At 39.5% G+C, this 16,727-nt stretch overlaps 2 protein-coding genes across 3 annotated transcripts; both read left to right on the top strand.

The window, feature by feature from the left end:
• The first annotated feature begins 224 nt into the window (after positions 1-224).
• Positions 225-2,637, top strand: LOC107783829 (actin-depolymerizing factor 1). Of its 2 annotated transcripts, none has more exons than XM_016604852.2 (3): positions 225-420; positions 1,688-1,953; positions 2,193-2,637. In XM_016604852.2, the coding sequence occupies exons 1-3, from the start codon at positions 418-420 to the stop codon at positions 2,341-2,343; spliced, it is 420 nt and encodes a 139-aa protein (XP_016460338.1). In that variant the 5' UTR covers positions 225-417; the 3' UTR covers positions 2,344-2,637. The 2 variants fall into 2 exon arrangements, with proteins under 2 accessions (XP_016460338.1, XP_016460339.1); XM_016604853.2 differs by having other exon boundaries at positions 332-1,497.
• A 2,099-nt stretch (positions 2,638-4,736) lies between these two features.
• Positions 4,737-7,711, top strand: LOC107783828 (uncharacterized). The gene has a single exon (XM_016604851.2). It carries the CDS (start codon positions 5,030-5,032, stop codon positions 7,358-7,360), a length of 2,331 nt encoding a protein of 776 aa, XP_016460337.1. The 5' UTR covers positions 4,737-5,029; the 3' UTR covers positions 7,361-7,711.
• The last annotated feature ends 9,016 nt before the right edge of the window (positions 7,712-16,727 follow it).

The raw sequence follows: 16,727 nt of genomic DNA on the forward strand, positions 1-16,727 counted from the left end.
TATTTTACCTTCCTATAGGAACACAAAACAATTCAAGTCAATAGACAAAATTGAACAATATAGGTTTTTTTTAACCCCTCCCAAAATTGACCAATATAGTTGAGTATTTTTTTAATAGCACAGAATCCCACCAAAACGGCGTCGTTAGTTCCTTCAGCTAAGCTTAAGCCGACGGCTAATATACTTAAGAATACGCGGCGTCAAGTCATTAAAATTTTATTCCCATGCACTCACACAATAATGAGAGTGTACAACAACCACACAATAATAATTCCCTTTCCTTTGAAGCCACCTTATTAAGAAGAAGAGGCGCTCCTTTAGCTTTACATTCACAGAACACCGCGTTCTTGAGCCTTGAGCTTTAGCCCTTCAATCTCTTCCAATTTCTCCCAATTTTCAACTTCCAATACAATCAAAATGGTGAGTCAAATTTCATCCCCTTTTTGCTTTTCTTGTAGATTTTAATTTCACACTCATTTTTCTTGTTTTGTTTTTTTTGGTGTGTGTGTGTGTGTGTTTTAGTCGATTTTTTTTGTTAATGGGTTTAGTTTTTGATTTGTGATTGATCTGATAATATAAACTAACTGGGTGTTGTCTAAAAGAGTGATCTTTATGGAGTTCCTGTGTTTTCTTGGTGTGTGTTTGTGTGTTTAAGTAGAAAGATTTTGTTAATGGGTTTAGTTTTTGATCTGTGATTAATCTGATAAGATAATCTATATGTGTTTAAGATAAAAAAAAGTGATCTTTATGGAAATTTTGTGTTTTTTGTTTTGTTTTGTTTTTTCTTGGTGTATGTTTGTTTTAGTAGAAAAATTGTGTAATGGATTTAGTTTTTGATCTGTGATTGATCTGATAAGATTAACTATATGGGCGTTGGCTAAAAAAGTGATCTTTATGAATTTTTTTTTGATTACTTCAGCTTGATGAGTATTTTATTAGAGATGGTAGTGTTGTAATTGAAAATTCTGATTATACTTTATTTGAGTTCAGCTCAGAATTCAGAAATTGTTTGATATGTTTTTATCTCGTGGATCTGATGTGTTTTGATAGTTTCTTGATCTACTGAGTACTGACTTTGTTAGAATTCGATGATTTTCTTATCTTCGCGGATTATGGAGTTCTGTTCTTTGATCTAATCCATGTTTAGAATCTTTTGCATTTGGATTTTCTTTTTCTCTTAACTTGGCTGCTGCGTATTGGAGGAATATATGAATAAGAATGGACTCTCGTTAACTCAATCGGACCAATGAAATATCATTGCTTTTTGAAAAAACTATATCTAGCTGATGATAATTGGCAGCAGCAAACTGATGCCCGGTGCACTAAGCTTTAGCTATGCGCGGGGTCTGGGGGAGGGCCGGATTACAAGGGTCTATTGTATGCAACCTTACCCAGCATTTCTGCAAGAGCTATCTCCACGGTTCGAACCCGTGTCCTCATGGTCACATGGCAGCAGCAGACTGATGCAATGACATTAATTTCCATAAACGAAACCTAGTAAGCATTTAGCATTATAGCTTATGCGTGTCTTGACTGATCAAAATAGAGAACAATGGTGATTTATTGTCATGGTCTCTTTTGATTGAATTAGATGAGAAGTATTGAACTGTTTTGCCTCAAAATCTTGTTATTGATTAAATATTGTACAAGTTCTAACACAATCTGAGGATTTCTGATTATGGTATAGGCTAATGCAGCGTCTGGGATGGCTGTGCACGATGACTGCAAGTTAAGGTTCTTGGAGCTGAAAGCCAAAAGGACTCACCGCTTTATTGTTTTTAAGATAGAGGAGAAACAAAAGCAGGTTGTGGTTGAAAAGGTTGGTGAGCCAACCGAAAGCTACGAGGATTTCGCTGCAAGTCTTCCTGATAATGAATGTAGATATGCTGTCTACGATTTTGACTTTGTCACTGCAGAGAATTGCCAGAAAAGCAGGATCTTTTTCATTGCATGGTATATCTTGATGTTCATAAGCATTTTAAACTACTACAACAACAACATACCCAGTGTAATCCCACATTGTGGGGTCTGGGGAGGGTAAAGTGTACGCAGACCTTACTCCTACCTTGTGGGGGTAGCAAGGCTCTTTCCGAAAGACCCTCGGCTCAAGAAAAATAATTCATAAGCATTTTAAACTAAATTGTTATATTGCCTTTTTGTCTCAATGTGGTTTTATTTCTCTTCAATTCAAGGTCCCCTGACACGTCGAGGGTGAGAAGTAAGATGATCTATGCCAGTTCAAAGGACAGATTCAAGAGAGAGCTCGACGGAATTCAGGTTGAGTTGCAAGCAACTGATCCAACTGAAATGGGACTTGATGTTATTAAGAGCCGCGCCAACTAGATATCGATGGATAGGTATCAGATGGACCTTATAAGTGAGAAAACTCCTAATGCAATCATCTTTACTTATTGGAAATATTTATAGTGTGACAGATACTTGGCCAAGTGCTACAGTTATATGTACTATTTAATGAACAAGTTTTATGGTGTTTGGTATATGATGTAATTTGTTACTTCAGAATTTATTCTTCTGAGTGTTTCACTGGTAGCATGATTTACAAGCTAATTGTATCCATTTTCTGAGGGATAGGATACAGTTAGATTGCTTTTCAATATCTGATTTGACACTTTGCCCTATGATTCTTGTTTTGGAATGGATACAAGCAAGCTTATTGCTGTTCTGATTGGCAGTTGTATAGTTTAATTTAGTTGAAGTTGAGAAGCTGTCAAGAATAAGCTGTGAGAATTTCAGTGTTACCTAAAATAATTGATCTTATTACTCAGCACAATGATATAAGGGGAGTGCTTGACCACTCTTTTATTCAACAGGCTATTCTAGTGTCTTGTTATGTTATGCAAACACTTTGTCAAGTTGTTTTTTTAATCTAGTAAATGTAATATGCAAAAACAGCAGTAAGTTTTTTTTGGTAAGTAAAAAAAATTTATTTGCCAAATCATATTTACAAAGCATAAAAAAAAACTTGCATAGATTGGACAGATGGCCCCCGACTTGCACAATTCTTGCAAGCAGCTAGTGGTGTCAAGTGGGCGAAATGGATAGGGTCGAAAATGGCCGTGTCAAAAATAGATTAGACAAGACGGATTTAACCAATCCGTTCATATTTGTTAAGGATAAAATATGGGTTGAATGATGGATAATATGGGTATAGGTCGGTTCTCTAGACCCATCTGTCGCTCTGGAGAAGGGGCGCGGTGTTGAAATTGTTGAATCGAAGAAATGAGTTGGAAAGGAGTGGAACGAAAGCACACAAGCAAAGACCAAAAGAGACGGGCGTATGACTAAAACACTACTCGGAACGATCGGATCTGTCAAGAACGAGCTAACAACTACAAGGGAAGCAGCTGACTGCGGTCCCTGAGCCCGCAAGCTAAAAAAAAGTTTGACTTGAACCTACCTAAGGAGGAATCCGCCCGAGGAGGGCTCGCGTCTGATTAGCTAGTTGATGAGGCCATAGCTTGCCAAGGCGATGATCAGTAGCTGGTCCTAGAGGATGATAAGCCACACTAGAACACATTTTCATACTTTGTATTTGGATTACTTCATTTAATTTCTTCTGCAGTAATGGACAAGGATAAAACATGGGTTGAATAATGAATAATATAAGTATCCATATTATCCGTGACTTCTACAATATTGCCATTGTTACGAAAATTCCTAGCCTCAATATCTATTGTTAGAACAACACATTTTTCTCTCCTCTCTTTTGCTCTGTCATGACCTTCTTTCGTTTCATTTCTAATTCTTTTTTCCCAAATGAGTCTGTATACATAAGCTTTTCGGTACACATTTTGTTTCTAGAAACCAAACTCACTCTTCTCATGCACACTATAGAACTTTTCCATATCCCAACACAAGAAAGAAACATCACTATTTATAGGTCTAGAATTTCTTCTATATAATAAATAACAAGAATGAGGTAATAATATAGTAAAATATGGGTTGATACTTGATAATTACAATATTTATGCTTTAGCGAGTAATTGGTGGTAGAACATGGTATTAATGTTTATGTGAGTCACACCAAGAAAAATGACACTTTCTTTGCTAATTTATAGCACTAACATGACAAGAAATAATGTATTTTAATATTATAATTTTAATATTAAAATGCTACTCCAACAAAAATTAATTCATCCGTTTACCTTTTCTTGTCTTCTATACTAAAAATACATGTTCACTTTTACTTGTCCACTAAACTAAATCTAAGAGAACGATAATTTTTTTTCTTGTTTTACCCTTATAATTAACTACTCATTCACAAGACTCTTGAAAATGTTATCATTACGGTCAAACCTCTCTATAACAGCCTCGTTTATTCCGAATCTTTTTGGATGTTATAGCGAAGTGCTGTTATAGAGAACATATATTATAACATAACATAAAAATTGATTCCGAAAAAGCTTGGCTTTTATAGAGAAGTGTTGTTATATAGAAATGTTGTTATAGAGATGTCTGACTGTATTATGAATAAATTATAAAATACATACTTTATTTATTTATTTTCAAAGGGAGTGCAAAGTCAAAAGCACACAACTAAAAGTGCACGGAGTGAATATTTATTTACCAGCAAACACAATTTTCAAAGCCAGTAAATATTTTAAATTAATATAAGAATTCTCTTACCGTAACTTAATTTTTGACGTAATTAATATCTCAAAGTTTGAATTCAACATAGATAGTGTAAATTAAACTGAAGGAAACAGAAAAAGAACTAAACAAGTGAGAGGATGGAGCAAATAGAATTTGTCCGAATACCCAATTATCTTTTAGAAGAGAATAAAATTCATTTTCTAAAATCAGTCGAGTCTCGTTCAAACCAACTGTGATAAACAGTCATTAAAACGAAAGAGTAGTTACTTTATCCCTTTAGCGCCGTTGGTTCTGAAACCCCACCATTCGTTCTACTGCCCAATTGAAATCGCCATTGTCAAAATTCAAAGTGCCATCTTCACTGGTTTTTTCTCGATTTGGAGCACGCATTCTACCTGTTTGTTAAATTGTTTCAATGGCTTTCTCTTTCTCTTCCTTCCTCAAGTGCCACCCATGGCCTCAATCTCAAAATCTACCAAACCCCTTAACTTTGCCTCCTTCTTTGCATTCTCCTAAACCCATTTCTCTCCCATTTTCAACCCCCCAAGAACGTGTTCCTTCAGTTTCTGCCTCCAATTCATCTTCTGTTTCAGCTGTTTTACCTTCCAAAGCAAAAGAACTCTTACCTGAGTTCACTCCAAAACAACTTCTAGACACCCTTCGTAAAGAAAATGACGAAACTTCAGCTTTTCACCTCTTTGAATGGGCTTCTAAGCAACCCCATTTTAGACCAACTTTGTCTATATATGAGGAGATTCTTAGGAAGCTTGGAAATGTGGGGTCTTTCGATTCGATGAGGCGAGTATTGGATGATATGAAGAAATTGCAGGTTGAATTTGTTGAAGGTACTTTCTTTATCTTTATTGAAAGTTATGCAAAGTTTGATTTGTATGATGAAGCTATTGGGGTTCTTGATATGATGTGGAAAGAGTTTGGTATAAAGCCTGGAACCTATAGTTTCAATTTGTTGTTGAATGTTCTTGTTGATGGAAATAAGTTAAAACTTGTCGAAAATGTACATAGTAGAATGTTGGATGAAGGGGTAAAGGCGGATGTATCGACTTTTAATATATTGATTAAAGCTTTATGTAAAACACATCAAATTAGGCCAGCTATTTTGATGATGGAGGAAATGCCTGTCCATGGTTTGGTGCCGGATGAGAAGACGTTTACGACGATAATGCAAGGTTATATTGAGGAAGGGAATTTAGATGGTGCATTGAGAATTAGGGATCAAATGGTGGCAGCTAAATGTCCTGCAAGTAATATTACTGTGAACCTTTTGATTCACGGGTACTGTAAAGAAGGCAGGATTGACGAAGCTCTTAATTTTGTGCAAGACATGTGTAGTCGAGGTTTTTCTCCGGACCAATTTACCTTTAACACTTTGATAAACGGTTTATGCAAAGCAGGGCATGCTGTCCAAGCCTTGGATATTTTGGATTTAATGCTTCAAGACGGGTTTGACCCTGATGTATATACTTATAATATTTTGATTTCTGGACTTGGTGAAGTGGGTGAAGTCCAAGAGGCTATTGAGCTTCTCAATCAGATGCTTGTAAGGGACTGCTCGCCTAATACAGTCACTTATAACACCATTATTAGTGCTTTGTGCAGGGAGAACCAAGTCCAAGAAGCTACTGAGTTTGCTCGTGTTCTTACAAGCAAGGGATTCTTACCTGATGTTTGCACTTTCAATTCTCTCATACAAGGTCTCTGCTTCACCGGCAAGTTCAACGTTGCAATGGAACTGTTTGAAGAAATGAAAAACAAAGGGTGCGAGCCAGACGAGTTCACTTACAATATCCTAATTGATTGTCTCTGTACCAAAAGGAGATTAGGTGAAGCTATGAACCTACTCAAAGATATGGAGTCAAGTGGCTGTGCAAGAAGCGTGATAACATACAATACTTTGATAGATGGCTTCTGCAAAGACAAGAAAATTGAAGAAGCAGAAGAGATCTTCGACCAAATGGAACTACATGGGGTTTCTAGAAACTTGGTCACCTATAACACTCTCATTGATGGTCTTTGTAAGACCAGGCGGGTTGAGGAGGCTGCTCAGCTTATGGACCAGATGATACTGGAAGGACTAAAGCCTGATAAATTCACATTTAATTCCATTCTTTCTCACTTCTGCAGAGCAGGTGATATAAAAAAGGCAGCAGACATTGTGCAAACCATGACATCAAATGGGTGTGAACCAGACATTGTTACGTACGGGACCCTAATCCAGGGACTATGTAAAGCAGGTAGGGTTGAGGTTGCAAGCAGGCTCCTCAGAAGTATTCAAATGAAAGGAATGGTTTTGACCCCACAGGCCTATAATCCTGTAATTCAGGCACTCTTCAGACGGCGGAGAACCAAGGAAGCCGTAAGACTCTTCAGAGAAATGGAGGAAACGGCTAATCCTCCTGATGCTTTTTCTTATAAGATTGTTTTCCGTGGTATTTCTTCTGGTGGGGGACCCATTCAAGAAGCTGTAGATTTTTCTATTGAGATGATGGAAAAAGGACACATTCCTGAATTCTCCTCATTCTACAATCTTGCTGAAGGACTGTATTCTTTGTCTATGGAAGATACGCTAATTAAGCTTGTTGGCATGATCATGAAGAAAGCAAACTTCTCAGACAGTGAGGTTACCATGGTTAAGGGTTTCCTGAAAATCCGGAAATACCAAGATGCACTGGCTACTCTTGGCCGTGTCTTGAATAGCAGAAATCCCAAAAGGACATACTGGGATTAAGAAATGATCCAAAGTAGAGGTCCAGAAACTAAGGAATCAAAATGTATCAGTTGCTTGCTATGATAGTAATCAGTGGCTAAATTTATCCACTCAGTTTACGGGAATCAATGGGTTCCTATTTTGGCCATCTCTGAAATAATCTCTTTAATGAGTTACAAGTCAAATAATGTGGACACTTCCAAGCTTCACGCAGTTCTCTAGTAGGCTTAAATAATGTATTCATATATTTTCCTTTTGACATTCCAATTTGAGCAAATATTTGCTAAGGTTGTCGCTGACCTCTGCTCTTAGATACATGGAACACAGAATTCTAACCGTATCAAAGCCATCTTACTAAGTTAATGCCAGAAATGGTGGTTTCTCTTGATCAGCATGATACATACAATGTACATGTTTATGCTTTCTTTAAAGTTTCTGAAGTTGTTTCTCGATGAAATTGTTGCTTTTTATCCACATATCCTTTTTCAGGGCTGTAAAGCTCACTCCAACAAGACTCGTGTTCTCTTTCCTTATAAAACATGAAACTTTCAATGCAGCAACAACCACCCAGTGAAATCTCACTAATGGGGTGTGGGGAGAGTAGTGTGTACGCAGACCTTATCCCTACCCCGAAGGAGTAGAGAGGCTGTTTTCGAAAGACCCTCAGCTCAAGAAAACAAAAAGACAAAAGGGCAAAAGGAGACAATATTAGTATCACCGCAGCAATCATAGGAAAAATAGGAACACCATGAAATCCAGAGAATAAAGATGCAAAGCAAAGAGAGACAATATTAGTATCACCACAACAATCATAAAAAAATAGAAATACCATGAAATCCAGACGAAAGATGCAAAGCAAAAGCGATAGCTAGTAAATAGGACCTGCACTGAAAAGCGAAATAGTAAGACACAACATTGCCACTAGCTATCTTAGACAAAAACCCTACATAGCTAGTCCCACAATGGTATGAAGTAAGGCACGACTCAACTACCTCCTAACCTATAACCCTAATACTCGACCTCCATATCTTCCTATCAAGTGTCATGTCCTCGGAAATCTGGAGCCTCGCCATATCCTGCCTGACCACCTCTCCCCAATACTTCTTAGGCCGCCCTCTATCTCTTCTCGTGCCCTCCACAACCAGCCGCTCACATCTCCGTACCAGAGCATCTGGGCTTCTCCTCTGAACATGTCCGAATCATCTAAGCCTCGCTTCCCGCATCTTGTCATCAATGGGAGCCACGTGCACCTTCTCCCGAATATCATCATTCCTAATCTTATCTATCCTAGTGTGCCCGCACATCCACCGCAACATCCTCATTTATGCTACTTTCATCTTTTGGATATGTGAGTTTTTAACGAGCCAACACTCAGCCACATACATCATGGCCGGTCTAACCACCGCTTTATAGAACTTACCTTTGAGTATCGGTGGCACTCTCTCGTCACACAGGACTCCAGATGCTAACCTCCACTTCATTCATCCTACCCCAATACGGTGTGTGACATCCTCATCGATCTCCCCTCCCCCTTGGATAACCGAACCAAGGTACTTGAAGCTGCCTCTACTCGGGATGACCTGCGAATCAAGCCTCACATCCACGCCCACTTCCCCTGGATCAGCGCTGAACTTACACTCCAGGTATTCCGTCTTCGTCCTGCTCAGCTTGAAACCCTTAGACTCAAGAGCCTGTCTCCAAACCTCCAGCCTCTCATTAACATCGGCTCGCGACTCATCAATCAGAACTATGCCATCGGCGAATAGCATGCACCACGGTACCTCCCCTTGAATATGGTGTGTTAACGCATCCATCATCAGGGCGAATAAGAACGGACTGAGCGCAGAACCTTGGTGTAACCCGATTACAACCGGAAAATGCTCAGAGTCGCCTCTTACTGTCCTTACCCGAGTCTTAGCCCCATCATACATGTCCTTAATCTTCATAATGTAGGGAACTGACGCACCTTTTTCCTGCAGGCATCTCCAGAGAACTTCTCTAGGAACCTTGTCATACGCTTTCTCTAGGTCAATAAACACCATGTGCAGATCATTCTTCCTCTCTATGTACAGTTCCACCAACCTTCTAACAAGGTATATAGCTTCTGTAGTCGAACGACCTGGCATGAACCCGAACTGGTTGTCGGATACAGACACTGTCATCCTCACCCTCTCTTCAACCATCCTCTCCCACATTTTCATGGTATGACTCAGTAATTTGATACCCCTATAATTGTTATAACTCTGGATATCACCTTTGTTCTTATACAATGGAATCACCGTACTCCACCTCCACTCATCCGGCATCCTCTTCGCCTTAAATATAACATTAAACAAACTAATCAACTACTCCAAACCTGCTCTCCCCATATACTTCCAAAATTCCACCGGAATCTCGTCTGGCCTGGTCGCTCTGCCCCTACTCATCTTACGCATAGCTCCCACGACCTCCTCAACCTCGATACGCCTGCAGTACCCAAAGTCACGGTGACTCTAGGAATGCTCCAATTCGCCTAGCACAATATCCCGATCCCCTTCTTCATTCAAAAGTTTATGAAAGTAAGTCTGTCATCTCCTCTTAATCTGGGCATCTTCCATCAATACTCTACCATCTTCGTCCTTGATGCATCTCACTTGGTCCAAATCCCGAGCCTTCCTCTCTCTCAACTTAGCTAACCGGAATAACTTATTCTCCCCACCTTTTTTCCCAGTTCCTCGTATATACAACCATAAGCCGCAGTCTTAGCCTCTGGGACCACCAACTTAGCCTCCTTCCTAGATGCCTTATACCTTTCCATGCACGCTCGCCTCTCATCCTCACCTATGCTCCCCACTAACTTCAGGTACGCCGCCTTCTTCGCTTCCACTTTACCTTGGACCAATTCGTTCCACCACCAGTCTCCTTTGTGCCCACCATAGACGCCCGTCGAGACCTCTAACACCTCTCTCGTAGCCTCCCTAATATAGTCTGCTGTCGCTGACCACATAGTGCTCGCGTCACCACTGCTCCTCCAAGCTCCCATAGCCGACAACCGCCCCTCCAACTCTTGGGCTTTATCCTTAGTTAAGGCTCCCCACCTGATTCTCGGTCTTCCTCGAGTAGACCTTTTCTTCCTCTTTAACATAATACTAACGTCCATCACCAAGAGCCTATGCTGCGTCGCGAGTATCTCACCCGGAATCACCTTGCAATCCTTGCACAACCCTCTGTCACACCTCCTGAGGATGAGATAGTCAATCTGAGTCTTCGCCACCGCATTTTGAAAAGTAACCAAATTCTCCTCCCTTTTCCGAAAGGTAGAGTTCGCAATCACCAACCCAAAAGCCTTAGCGAAGTCCAACAATGATGTACCTCCTTCGTTCCTCTCCCCAAAATCGAAGCCTCCGTGCACCTCGCCATAACCACCTGCCGTCGATCCAATATGCCCATTGAAATCCCCTCCTATGAATAACTTCTCAGCAGGTGGAACCTGGCGCAGAATCTCATCTAACACCTCCCAGAAGCATCGTTTAACCTCCTCATCTAGGCCCACATGCGGCGCATAAGCACTAATGATGTTTAGGGTGCACTCTCCAACCACCAACTTATTAATCATCAATCTATCATTCACTCATCTAACCTCAACCAGAGACTCTCGACCGTACCCACCTTGTCTCCTGGACACACTCTATATTGACCCTCCTCTTCCGGAGGATCTTCGCCAACTCTATAGACTTACCCGTCAATGTACCTACGTTCCATGACCCAATTCTTAATCTACAGACAACCTTGTTCCATTTACCTCCCTTGCCTCCCGCCCCCCAAACCCTGAGAATCAACAAATTCGACCCCGCATTGTTCACAAAATTTCGGGTCTTCTTTTTCATCTCCGATTACTCGATGGGAATCATTATCACACACAAGGCAACATCCCAAACCAGAAGAAGACAAGTTGCAACTACAGACATACTAATACGACGAATAAACTAATACGAACTAAGATGACATCAATTTAACTCACACAACAAAGGAAAACTGGAAAACGGAAGGTACCAACTCCCGCGAGTAGAACCTTGGAATTGTCTTTGATAAAAGGATAAAAGGCAGCTGCCCCAATATTAACAAATAGCAAATTCTAAGCAAGAACAATAGAACCTGAAGTCATAATGAGTGCCGAGAAAGGTGTTGTCCACAACAGCTATGTTTTAGAAGTTCCCGCCCGCTTCGCCCGGGGCTCATCGAAAAATTGTCTCAGCCACCGCCACCGCCACTAGGCTAGGTCAGTGCACCAGAAAATAGGGGGAGGGGGGGAGGGGGTGGAAGAGACGAGATATAGGGGAGAGAAAAAAAGGAGAAGAAGAAAAGGGAAATATTAAGGGGGGCAGATCTGGAAAGCAAAAAGGGGGGGCGGGGGGGAGGGGAGTAACAGGGAAGAAGAAGAAAGAAGGAGAGAGAGAGAGAGAGAGGAAAATAAGACAAGGGAGGGGTGGGTGGTGGTGGGGTGGGGTGGGGGTCTTACCTGGTCTGGTGGTCGCCAGAGGTCCGGTGAATGGTACGTTAAAGAGAGAGAGAGATCAGAGAGAGAAGAACTTGATATTGAGGTATCTATTAGTTGGTAATTACCTGAAAACATAACATATTAGAATTCATCCTAATAACTATAAGTTTCTTGTATGTATCCATTTTTACCTGAATATTTTATGACGAAATATGAAGCACATGCATAATAGGAAAAAATTTGTTTCTGTGAAGCACATGCATAAAAAAATGACCCCCTTTTCCCCCTCTAATTCTCTCTCCGGCGAGGCCTCTCATCGGCTTAGCCAACTTTTAACATGGGGAAAAAGTTATTTTTTAAGGCTCGTGAAAAATCTTTTGAACTTAAAGAAATTAGTGATGGTCATTACAGTGGTTTCTTCTCACAGAGAGGAGCATTCGTTTTATTAGCAAGATTAAAATAGACGAGAACAATTTGCATTGGGCTTGTGATAATTTACGGCTGGCATCCAAGGGCTCGGGGGATCTATACAAGAGATGGGGAAGAAAGCAATAAAATTTATTACATAGAGTGTACCAGAACTTCAATATATATGGGCGCTTCATTCGTATTGAAAAGTGGATTGGTGCCAGAAAATTTGCCATTATTATCCCAGAGACCGAGTACAACATTGGATGGTGTGACATTGCTGATAAGATTATCAGGTTTTTGGGTAACTCTTACCCAATTCTTCATAGATTCACTACACCTGAGAAGTTTTACATCCAAGTAGACAACTTGTAGAAATGACCGGAAATGGCTTCTCAAACTAAGCCGGAAGAAGCAAAAGAGTAGTTCCTATCTCGTTGCCTAGTTGGTGGTTTTAATGATTCATTTTGCTCCAACCCACAACCTGAAGTTTTACAGAAATGGTTTATTACTAGATGGATGGTGACAACAGGTCTAAGGGTTTTACCACTTGCTAATAATCAGTTCTTATTTAATCTTCCTTCACGACAGGAGGCTGGGAGGGTTAAGTTTGGAGATTGGTTCTGGAATGGGCGAAAACTCTTTCTTGACTAGTGGTCTCTTTTTTCTGGTACTAAACCCACAGAGAAAATACAGGGACAAAGATGGATCAGGGCCTTCAGTATTACATTGCATGACTGGTCGGAGAAAACATTGAGGTTTGTTGGTGATCAATGTGGTGGCTACATAGATTCTGATGAAGACACAAAGAAAAGAAATAATCTTCTTTGGGCTCGTATTTGTGTTAATGATCCAGATCAGGAGCCTCCGAGTAAGCTAGATTTAACTGTGGGTGATTTGGTGTTTGAAATCTCTATCATTACATACAGCCATTCTAAACTCGCCATCGTCGGGAAAGCTGCAAAGTCTCAGTTGAATGACCATAGGTCCTGCTAGGGATGCTTATCAGGCGGATAATTATGCTTAACAGTTCGGCTTAACGGTTATCGAATTATAAATATAGTAATCCGCTAGCCATCCAATAAGATAATGGGCGGATTCGTATCAGATTAATGATTACCGGGCGGTTTATCGGCTAAATCAAATAGAAAATTTTTGAACAATAAATACCAAACGGCCATAGTAATATGATATGTCGATGCTTTTAGACTTATGTCAGATTCAAATTCAAAAGACTGTCTTGTTAATCTAATAGTACTTTTGAGGAGTCGTCTTCCAATCTAGTACATACAAGAACTGCTGATAAGGAAGACATAACAGATACTAGCTAATCTATGCAAAGAACAAAGTTTCTGTTCATTGCACTATACAAAATCCAGATGAGCATCCTAAACATGAAGAAAACTAGCTTCATCCATCTTACTACAGCTCCGCCTAATTTTACTGTACTATAATATGAGCTAAATGTCTGGCTTTTATCATTTCAAGTTGAACAACACAGAAAGCTCAAACCAGTTGAACCAACACAAAAGCAGTTGCAGAGTCGTTTTACATAGGGGTAAAAGTATAGATATAAAATTTTTTAACGGGTTAACGGTTTACCCGATAAAAAAATTGAGTAATCCGCCCCCAAACCGTTAAGCCGTTAATTATAAGATCTCAATCCGTTCTCCATCCATTACCCCGATAATCCGATACTAATAAGCCAATACCCCATCGGTTCGATTCGGCTAACGGTTTTGGTTTTGAACGGCCCTAGGTCCTGCGACCTTTGGTCCAAAGAGAAGAATGCTTTGACTCCCACGTTGTTAGATGTTTTAAATTCCAAACCTAACTCTAGGTTTGGGCCATCTCATAACCAGGCCCAACAGGAAGTCAAACAGCTGGTCAAGCAAGCTAACCCTAATCTGCTGGACCATAATTATTATTCTAAAGGCAAAATAGGAAAGAGGCCCAATGGTCTCTTTAGAGGGGAAGGGAAAAAAAGAGTGGATAGTTATTGGGGCAGCCCAATCTCTTAAATCACTTAAAGGCTCATATATGGTTTCTCACAAGGGGACTAAAACAAAAATTGACAAGTCTCCTTCTCAGTCCTCTTATCAACCATCGATTGTCATGTTCCTAGAAAAGAATTGCAATCTTGGGTATGAGGTCTCCAGTGAAGAGCAAATTGATTCTGATGATGAAGCCGAACACATGCAATCTTTTCCTCTTCTCTCTCTTCCGTCAACATATCCAGATCTTTCTATGGTTAGTTTAAGAGATTCTGATATTTCTTCTCCCTCTAGTTGTGATATTTTTTCTTACCCCGGTATGAAGAAAACTTCCATGCGCAGCAGGTCATCAATGCACCAATGATTATTGAGACCTCTCATTGGACCAAGGTTGCTATGACCAAAGGATGCAAGGCTTTCAGAGTTAACTCAGTTGGATTTGAACATGAAATTTTTGATATGATCCTTAGAATGGAGCAAAAGAGGCAATCGCAAATACAGTTGCAAAAGGGTAGAAGAAGTGAGGGGAAGAAACCAAAGAACAAGGGGGAAAGAGAAACAGGGTTGCTGGAATGCACACTTACATTTTAAAAGGGTGAAGGGTCTGACAGGGGCATGTTTCACAAAGCTTTTTCAGAATGAGAGCAAATATTATTAGCTGGAATATAAGGGGGCTCAATGACGAGAGCAAGCGGAGCACTATTAAGGCACTTATTCAAAAGTGGAAACTTGACATTTTGTGTTTGCAAGAAACCAAGACTCAAACTTATTCTATGGCTATAGCTAGGCAGATTCGGGACTCGAGATGGGTCGAGTGGACTGAGTTGAAGGCTAGTGGCAACAGAGGATGGGTAATAATTCTATAGGATAAAAGACACTGAAATTGCATTGAATCTTTGCAAGGGAAGTATTCTATCTCTACCATGCTTGAAGGGGTTTAGATTGATCTCAGAATGTGTTTCACATGAGTATATATTCCTCATACTAACTGGGAGAGGATTGAATTTTGGGAAGAACTAGTTGTTGTAAGGGGTTTATGGAATGATAGTTGGATTATTGGGGGAGATTTTAATGTATGTCATTTTAAGAATGAAAGGTTTAATTGTATAAGAAGATCAAGGGCTATGAAAATATTTTCTAACTTCATTCAAGACATGGGCTTGGTGTATCTCCCTTTATAGGGAGCTTTTTACAATTGGGATGTCACGACCCCAAATTCCCTCCGTAGGATGTTGTGATGGCACCTAGTCTCTAAAAATAGGTAAGCCTAACAATGCGGAATAATAATAAATATCTGAAATAAATAAACTACAATTCAAACAATTTCAACTCCCAAAACCCGGTAGAAATAAATCACAAGCTTCTAAGAATTTATTCTCAATGTCTCTATATATCAAGGTCTAAATAAAATATAAGGAAGCAACATAAAATAATAGAAGGGGATTCCGGAGTCTGCGGACGCTGGCATATATACCTCGAAGTCTCCGTGCGCAGGTAACTCACTGACGTCTAGGCTGGTAAGATGTACCTGGATCTACACAAAAAGATATGCAGAAGCATAGTATGAGTACACCACAACGGTTCCCAGTTAGTGCCAAGCCTAACCTCGGTAGAGTAGTGACGAGGTCAGGTGAGGCCCTAATGGAATATAATAATGGCATGGTAAAATGTTTAACAATATAGTAAAATAAAATGACATTGGAAATGAATCAAGTAGTATGTCACCATTTAATTACGCAAAATAATGGCAAATGATATCTCGTGGAAACAAAACAGAATTTCCTTTCAACATTAAGAAAATCACAACAAATAATCAAGTCAACTGCGGCCATAAATCAATATCAACAAGGGCACTCCCGAGGTACCGCCTCGTAGTCCCAAATCATAAATAAATTTACAATATCATATTTCCTTATCTCACCGCGGGAGCCTTCAAAATTTATTTTAAAGAAAATATTTTTCCCGAAATAGAATCCCGCATTTTAGCCATCCTTATCACACCGCATGACTTCTAGTAGTTTCTTCTACTAGCCACGCGTATCAAGCCACCCTTATCTCACCGCATGCGTTTCAATACCTAGACCTTATACCATCGCATGCGTATTAATATCACAATATATCACAATTTACACCTCAAGTGCCTAATATTTTAATTTTTCACAACAAATCAACAATAATATTTTTCAATAATAAAGAGCTCACGGCTCATGCCAGAAAAATCCAACAATAATATTATTTCCACAATAAAGAGCTCACGGCTCCATCACAATGAGTACCAAAAAATCTTACGAAAATATTCAAGAATAAATAATTCAGGAAAATAATATTTCAAATTTTTAATACGTTGCTTCAATATCAAATTTAAAAATGTCAAATACTTCATATTAATAATATTTAATTTAAAGAAAATCAACCTTCAAATAATGCACAGTATAAAAGAAACCAAGTTTCAATTAAACAGGTAAAACAATTAGCAGGAAAATGTCAAACAAATTTAAAATATATATAA

The sequence above is a fragment of the Nicotiana tabacum genome, chromosome 2 (genome assembly GCF_000715075.1).
Source record: "Nicotiana tabacum cultivar K326 chromosome 2, ASM71507v2, whole genome shotgun sequence".
In the NCBI taxonomy this organism is placed as follows: domain Eukaryota; kingdom Viridiplantae; phylum Streptophyta; class Magnoliopsida; order Solanales; family Solanaceae; genus Nicotiana; species Nicotiana tabacum.

What these genes read in the sequence shown, in the direction of transcription:
- LOC107783829 (XM_016604852.2), top strand. An exon ending in AGGATCTTTTTCATTGCATG is followed by an intron (nt 1,954 to 2,192) that starts GTATATCTTGAT and finishes CTTCAATTCAAG; the next exon opens with GTCCCCTGACACGTCGAGGG.
- LOC107783828 (XM_016604851.2), top strand. Translation starts at nt 5,030, where the DNA reads ATGGCTTTCTCTTTCTCTTCCTTCCTCAAGTGCCACCCATGGCCTCAA.